The sequence below is a fragment of the Saccopteryx leptura genome, unplaced genomic scaffold, assembly GCF_036850995.1.
Source record: "Saccopteryx leptura isolate mSacLep1 unplaced genomic scaffold, mSacLep1_pri_phased_curated manual_scaffold_27, whole genome shotgun sequence".
NCBI lineage: Eukaryota > Metazoa > Chordata > Mammalia > Chiroptera > Emballonuridae > Saccopteryx > Saccopteryx leptura.
Window position 1 is genome coordinate 324,622 of NW_027095709.1, and position 7,920 is coordinate 332,541.

General features: G+C 47.3%; 1 protein-coding gene across 1 annotated transcript; it reads left to right on the top strand.

Moving 5' to 3' along the window:
• Positions 1 to 5,735: 5,735 nt before the first annotated feature.
• LOC136386968 (serine/threonine-protein kinase MARK2-like) lies at positions 5,736 to 7,535 on the top strand. The gene is made up of 2 exons (XM_066358058.1): positions 5,736 to 6,034; positions 6,149 to 7,535. Exons 1-2 carry the CDS (start codon positions 5,736 to 5,738, stop codon positions 7,533 to 7,535), a joined length of 1,686 nt encoding a protein of 561 aa, XP_066214155.1.
• The last annotated feature ends 385 nt before the right edge of the window (positions 7,536 to 7,920 follow it).

The window sequence follows — 7,920 nt, forward strand, 5'->3', positions numbered from 1 at the left end:
AAGTGGGAAATGCAAAAAAAAAAAAAAAAGGAAACTACAACAACTGTATAAAACATGCCCAGTTTTTAGACCCCAAATTTTTTTTAAAAAGGCGCGACTTACACATGGGGAAATACGGTATTAGCCAGAGTTTCTCTTTTCTAGCTCCTGTCTAATGAAAAAGGTATCATTCCCTGGTCAACTTTGAAAGGCAAGAAGAAATGTCTTAATAGAGTGATTGCTTTAATAAAACCAGACAGTCGGTGGTTGTCCATGATTTTTCGAAGGTCTGCTCCTGCCGTTGAGACTCAAAAATTGACTACTTAATTCGGATTTTGTGAAACCAGGTGAGCCAATGGTTAAGGCTTCTCTTCTTAACCAAAGTTTGACAACATGTCTAGTATGTGGGCTGAAAGTGTGCATTGTCTGTAATGGACAACATGAGGATCATTTTCAAGGGTCACAATTTATCCAGGCAAGAAAGGAAGAACATGGAGGCCAATCTATGTGATTTGTGATGGTTGCTTAATTAATTTTTGAGAAGCTTTGCCTCTGCCAGGGGTTCAGACATTCCCTTGGCTGGTGTGAGCTGTCCCCACCCCTGTCCTCGCCCCTGTCCCCACCCCTGTCCCCCTGTCGACCTTGGGAGGAGGGCTCAGCACAGGGCTGCTGCTCAGAGCTCTCAGACCACAGATGCCTTCAAGCTGAAGTTGCTGGATTGCTGAGGCTCTGGCTTATTCTTGTGGTTTATTCTTGTTCAAAAGTTGTTTCTCCAGGTAGAAAAGAGAAAAAAAAGGGTGTTTCATTGCCAGCCCTACACAATCAGGAGATCTCCACACCCATCATCAATTAATCTATACCACTCGCTCTCAAATTTTGGCTGTATATTTTAATAATATTGGTTCCTGGGTCCTCCTCTCAATTAATTAAACAATATCCTTGGCGGGAATGGGTCCAGCCTTAATATTTAAAAATCTCCCAGGTGATTGCAAGGTGCAGCCAAGGTTGAGAACACACTGGCTGATGTTTAGACCTGGAAGCTGCTTTCAGCGTCTGCCTGACAAATATGGTATCAAGAAGCCTGCTGTCCATAAGCCCACCCGGCTCTCCACCATCACTGCCAAAACTGGAACTGGGCTATGGCTTTCCCTTCCCCAAAGTGGATGGTAGGGGTTGAAGGCATTGGGAAGGGTTTAAAGTAAAAAGTGTTCATTACCAGTTGTACATCAAGATTAAAGTGTGTTTCCTTATCTGAGGGGTTCTGACCAGGTTGAGAAACAAAGGCTTCAACTTCTTGCCAACTTCTTCATCTGCTCTGAGGATCTAAGAGTAGAAACAATAAGAACCACTTTTTATATTCAGTGATGGTGTCCCTGGGTCATACAGGGAGTAATCATAGTCCCTTGCACGCTGGTAATGTGCCAGGACTGAGCAGAGCCCTGCACACACAGGGCTGCCTGTTTCCTAGGTGAGGAAGCCGGACTCAGGGTGGTGGGGTAACCCACACACACATTTAAAGTGACCCTATATAGGGAAAGCATGATGGGGTGGTCGAGCCTCACAGGATGGTGTGTGAGAGACCGAGGAATCAGGAGCAAACCTCCAGCAGGTCCAGCACTGACCAGACTTATCACCAGTAATTGAGCGGTGACCTCTGGCCTGACAATGGCCCTTGCCTGCTTTTTTCTCTGACTAATGTCTGCAGAAATCTAAAACCTAAGAACCAGTGCTATTGCCAGTAATTACTGGAATAGAATGTGTATTCCAGCCCCCTCCTCATGCCCCCCAGGAAACCAGAGAGGGAGTGAAGAAAAGAGTCCTCTGAGCTCCCAAATCCTCAATCTGAGTGTCGCATAAAATCTCAGATTCCCACTGTTTATCCATCTTAGCTCCTTGGTCAGAAATGATTTACTCTGATTGCAACATGCTTTCCCAATAAGCCTGATTTTCTCTTTTCCAGCCCCTGCCAGATGAGAAGCTTTAAGTTAAAGCAGGGAGGTCTACTGAGGACAAACCATGCACAGCCCAGAGAACGGACCTCTCGGTGGCCTTCTGTTCTGGAAGGGAAGGGGTGCTGAATAATTCTCGGAACAGTTTCTATCCCCAGTGTTTGAATTCTAAGATGTGATTCTGTTGGAAAGTCTGTCCCCTGATCGGACTCTTCCCTCTGAATTAGACCTCCATCCACGGGGCCGCTGGAAGACATGCAGGTAAACCAGATGTTGATCGTCAGGCACAGGGGCCTGGGCAGTCCGGAGGCTCCTTATTTGACTTTTAAATGATTTTGGGGGGGTTTCCTTTCAGGTTTATGTTGTCCACCTATGTAAGACATTTGACCTGAGAACCACGAATCTTGTACCACAGAAGCACCCTGCGGCACGTGGCGGCCCCTCGGTGACAGGACCAGCCCTTGGTGACAGGACCAGGTTTTCTGCATCTTCCTCCTCATGGCACAGGACTTGACATTGCAACTGCTGGCTCACCTGAAGGCATGCAGGTATTGACTTACTGTTTTTCCTTGAGATGTACTTAATGACCCTCATGGCTTGAGCATTCTTGTTCTGGGAGATTAGCCATCTTGGGGACTCAGGGATACACCTAGGGGACAGTGCAAGTGTCAACAGTGTCATTAGTGGAGGGAAAATTGTACTGGCCCCCTTTCCCCAGCAGCCATAACCAGCTGTCTGTGCGGCACAGAGTAGGGCTACTACACAGAAAATAGTATCGTTTAGGGGCTGCCTGGCAAAGGACACCACCAACTCAGTGAAAGGGAGACCTACTCAATTGAGAGAATATTTGCAAATCGTACATCTGATCATAGGTTAATATCCAAAACATATAAAAACCTCCTAAAACTCAATAGCAAAAACACTGACAGCTGATTTAAAACTGGACAGAGAATTTGAATAGGTATCTTTCTCCCCAAAGAAAACATCTTCATGGCCAACAGATGCATGAGAAGGTGCTCACCATCACCGATCAGGTGAGGCTTGCATGAGTCCTTCCTACTGTGACTTCCACACCCCCTCTGCCACTGTAACTCCTTTTTTCTCCCCACTAGGGCCACCTCATTCTTCAGTCTCGGTTTCTCCTCCTTAGCTTGGTTTCCAAAAATTCTTCCCCCTTGCCTTCCTCCCTGGCCCTCTCATCCTCTCTAAATGATCTCATCCACCATCAGAGCTACAATGACATGAATTTTTCTTGAACTTCTGATCCTGAAAAGTAACTGCCGGCCTGACCTGTGGTGGTGCAGTGGATAAAGCGTTGACCTAAAATGCTGAGGTCACCGGTTCAAAACCCTGGGCTTGCCTGGTCAAGGCACCTATGGGAGTTGATGCTTCCTGCTCCTCCTCCTCTTCTCTCTCTCCTCTCTCTCTCTCCACCCCCCCTTTCTAAAATGAATAAAAATAAAGAAAGTTTTAAAAAAGAAGAGTAACTGCACCTGGACATCTGCATGGTGACATCCTTGCAGCCCTGAAGTTCCTCCTGTCCGAGCTCACCTCCATCTCCCCCCCACACCCGCCCCTCCTCTGTGTGCCTGTCTCTCTGAGCACATGCCACCAGCACATGGATGCCCAGCTGGCGCTCGGGGTGTCATTTACTCAGTACTTGCCCCCTCTAAGCCTCCACCTCAGTCCCCAGCTCTGTCATTGCCACCTTATTGATACTGCTTCTAATTCTTCCTCCTCATAACCACACCTTCCATCTCCATTCAGACCCTTGTCCTTTCATGCAAGGACTATGGCAACAGACTCCCCTGATCCTCTTTCCTGCATTCTTCCCCCCAAAATACCTGTTCTCTACTCTGCACCTTGAGAGACCTTTTGAAAATGTCATCCCATCATGAAGTCAGTTAAGTTGTAGGTAAATCAAGTTTGATTCTATTGAGTGAAAGTGGCAAGAAGGGGTATTTGTGAGGTGGTCAGAAGTCGGATAATAGGTGAACTTTTCTGTCATGCTAAAGCACTGGGTCTTTATTCTGTGGAGAACAAAATCATCGAGAGACTTTTAAGCAGGAGAGCAATAAGGTGGAGCTAGAATTTTAAATCCGTAGGGTAAAGGATGGTGACGCAGAAGGAAAGATGGCAGCATCTGGGCCAGAAATCAAGAACTCCAAATGGGAATGATGGCCCAGGAATGTCTGCCATACATGGACATGGGGACAGAGCTAAAGCTTGCTCTTAGAGTTTTACTGGATTTTGGAGGAAAAACAGACTTTCTGGGAAAGTCGAGATGTCTAATTCTTAGACAACTATGGGAAGACCAGGTGGGTCTGTCCAGGAATGAAACATCCTGGGTTTGTTGTATGAGAGAGAGTTTTGGTTGAAAATGCAGCCTCTCTCTTGCTTTCCTGCACAGCAGGAATTTATGAAGTGTCTGCTATTTTCCATGTTTCCCTTGGGCAGGGTGACAAGTGCATTTCTCTGGCCCTGGGAACTCAGATGGATTGTTATGGTCTGTGTGGGGTCCCATGTTGGTCTTACCTGGGACAAAGACTGCTGTGATTGATCAGGGATGTCTGCTTTGGGCACGGATATGGGAAGTGGGGATGTGAGAGCCATACTCTGCTATCTGTATCCTGAAGTTTCCTCTGAGAAGGGACAGAGTAAGAACAGTCATATTGTATTCTCTTCAAAGGGTGCCACCACTAGAAGCCAACTTAAACACCAGATAAATAATATGAAAACTGTAAGATTCAAAATAGGAAACATTCAAGCCCAAAATAAAAAGCCCTTTGGTTTCCAACATGATGGAATCTCTCGACCTCTGTCCCTGAAATGTGGACCCGGGCTTTCCGTGAAATGGAAGAGTGAACTGAGGACGAGGCAATATAAGAAGACAGTGATTCGTCATCAGACACAAATGAGGACAAGCTAATAGACGGGAGTTTTGACAGTGATAAGTAATTGTATAAATTTTATAATGAATAAAACTTGAGTTCAATAACTTTATGTAATACATTTTTTTTCAAATTTTGGGCCCCAAAATTAAGGTGCATCTTATACATAGGTATGTTGTATACATGGGGAAACACAGTATTTTGTACTGTGTTGCCACTCACTGTGCTAGACACAGGGAACACTACAGCATGAACTGATTGTTCCACTGTGTTGTGTCATTGATCGCTTCTCATATGTGCCCTGACTGGGGCTCTAGCCAGTGCCACAGGGTTAGAGCTAATGACCTCAGCATGGATGATTCCAAGGTCAAACTGGCAACCTCATATTGGAACTGATGTCCTTGGGCTGGAACAACTGTCCTCAATGCCCCAAAGGCAAGGGCCAGACTTTTTACTTTTATTTATTTTATTTTACTTTTTTGCATCATAGATTTTTATTTTCAATATAGTCAATATTAATCATTATTTACTATCTCACATAAACAGAAAGCTTTTTGGGGGTTCTTTATTTTTTTTAGTAAAAGGGTCATGGAACACAAAAGGGAGAAAAAACACTGTGGTTTATGCTTAGCCATGATTGGCCGTGATTGGCTCTGACCTCATAAGGGCACCATTATGATGGAATTACAAAGTAACCTATATAAGGCCCTGGCTGGGCTGAGCATTTTGTCTGTTATGGCCCAGGGAGCATTACAGTGACCTGAGGTTTTAGACACATTTGGACTGTGATTTGGATTTGGACTGTTTTGGACAATTCTCTTTGGATTTTGATTTGTGGACTTGGATTTATTGTATTGTATTTGGAACTCGGACTGTGACTTGGACTAGTCTATCTGGATCTTGATTTGGTTAAAGCATGAATTTACAACATCACCAAGTCACCATGTTTGGTGACTATGGAGCAACAAGTTGGTGGATGATGGGCGATGTGGGGAATCATGTCTTTGTTTGTACCCTGGGCACAGGGGACTTTGGCACAGTTAAGCTGGCCCAGCACATCCTAACGAGCATATATGTCACCATAAAAATTGTAAGTTTAAAGGACTGCCCAAACGCCATCCAGGAGGTTGTGTTCCTTAAAGCATTAAACCATTCAAATGTGGTCAAGCTGGTGGAGGTGATTGTCAGAAACTCCAAACTATACATCATCATGGAGTATGTCAGTGGTGGTGACCTCTTTGACTATTTACTAAGGGACCACCCGATCACTGAGGCAGAAGCATGATGCATTTTTAGACAGCTCCTTTCAGCACTTCAGTACTGCCACAGGCTGAATATCGTGCACAGGGACCTGAAGCTGGAGAACATCCTGGTCAATGCGGATAAAAATATCAGAATAACAGATTTTGGTTTAGGGAGGAAGGTGCAAAGGGACAAACTGAAAACATACTGTGGGACTGTGAACTGTATGGCGCCTGAGATGCTGCTGGAGCAAACTTATGAGGGCCGGAAGGTGGATATCTGGGGCCTCGGTGTAATTCTGTTTCACATGGTAATGGGATGGTCACCATTTAGGGGCCAGGACTTAAGTAAAGTGAAAAAGAACATCATGACTGGGAACTTCAGAATACCAGGTTATTTGTCAGTGGAATGTCAAGCCTTACTCAAGAACTTAATGGCTCTCAATCCCAGTGAGAGGTCAGCTGCTGATGAACTCTTCCAACATCCATGGGTAATTAACAGCCAAAAGGAACAACTAGAGCCATACAGAGACGTGCCCCGGGGCAACCTGGACCCCGAAATTGTAGCAGAAATGAACTGCATTGGCTTCCAGCACCCTAAGATACGAAAGGCGCTGATGGGACAGTCATACGACCACATAATGGGGACCTACCTCCTCTTGGAGGCCAGGAAATATAAGAGGAAGGGGAGCACTGAAACCTTAAGGCCCTGCCCTCAGACTCTTGACATTGTCCTTCCCTCAGCCCAGGTTTCAGTGGAGGAGAACTCTGCCAGTATCTCAGGAGAAGGTATGTCCAACCCAGAGTCCCGAGCCAGCACTTCACCTTCTGGCCCCACCTCCCGGGCTAGTGCTCCACCATCTGGCCCAGATTCCCAGGCCAGCACTCCATCACCTGGCCCCACCTCCTGGGCTAGCACTCCACCATCCAGCCCAGACTCCCGGGTCAGCGCTCCACCACCCAGCCCCAAGTCCTGGTTCAGCACTCCACCAGCCAGCCCCAAGTCCCGGGCCAGTGCTCCACCATCTGGCCCTGCCTCCTGGGCCAGCACTCCACCATCTAGCCTAGCCTCTCGAGTCAGTGCTCCACCATCTGGCCCAGCCTCCTGGGTCAGCACTCCACCACCCAGCCCCAAGTCCTGGCTTAGCACTCCACCATCCAGTCCCAAGTCCTGGCTCAGCACTCCACCATCCAGCCCCAAGTGCCGGGCCAACGCTCTACCATCCAGCCCCAAGTCCTGGGCCAGCGCTCTACCATCCAGCCCCAAGTGCCGGGCCAGAGCTCCACCATACGGCCCAGCCCCCTGTGCCAGTGCTTCACCATCTGACCCAGCTTCCCGGGCCGGCGCTCCACCATCCACCCACGAGGGCAGGGCCAGTGCTCCACCATCCAGCCAAGAGAACATGAATGCTGCCTGCAGCCCAGAGCTCCAGCCTGACTCTGTGCGCTCCCCCCCCCACACCCAGCAGCCATAACACCAGCTGCGGGAGTAGAACCCAAGAAGAAAGCACTGGGCTGCCTGATGGTGAGACCCCAGCCTCTCCTGGCCACCACCATGGCTGGCGGAGGATGACCAGGAGGTTCTTAAGAGGCTTTTTAAAATGCCTCTGTTGTAGCCCATCCAAGACAAAGTCAACAGTCCGAAGGGCAAGAGTCACACCAGTTTGACGTGTTGATGGCGAAAGCAAGATGTGGGTGAGGTCAGTATTTTAAATGCTGAATAACAGGTATATTTTCTCTTAGCTGCACTTTCCAACTTTTCTTAGGAAAATCATTAACAATGATTTGTGTATGTGTGTGTGTTTAAAATCCTTGCCAAAATTCTGCAATTAGTCCTTGAGTAGGCAGCAAAGTTGCCCC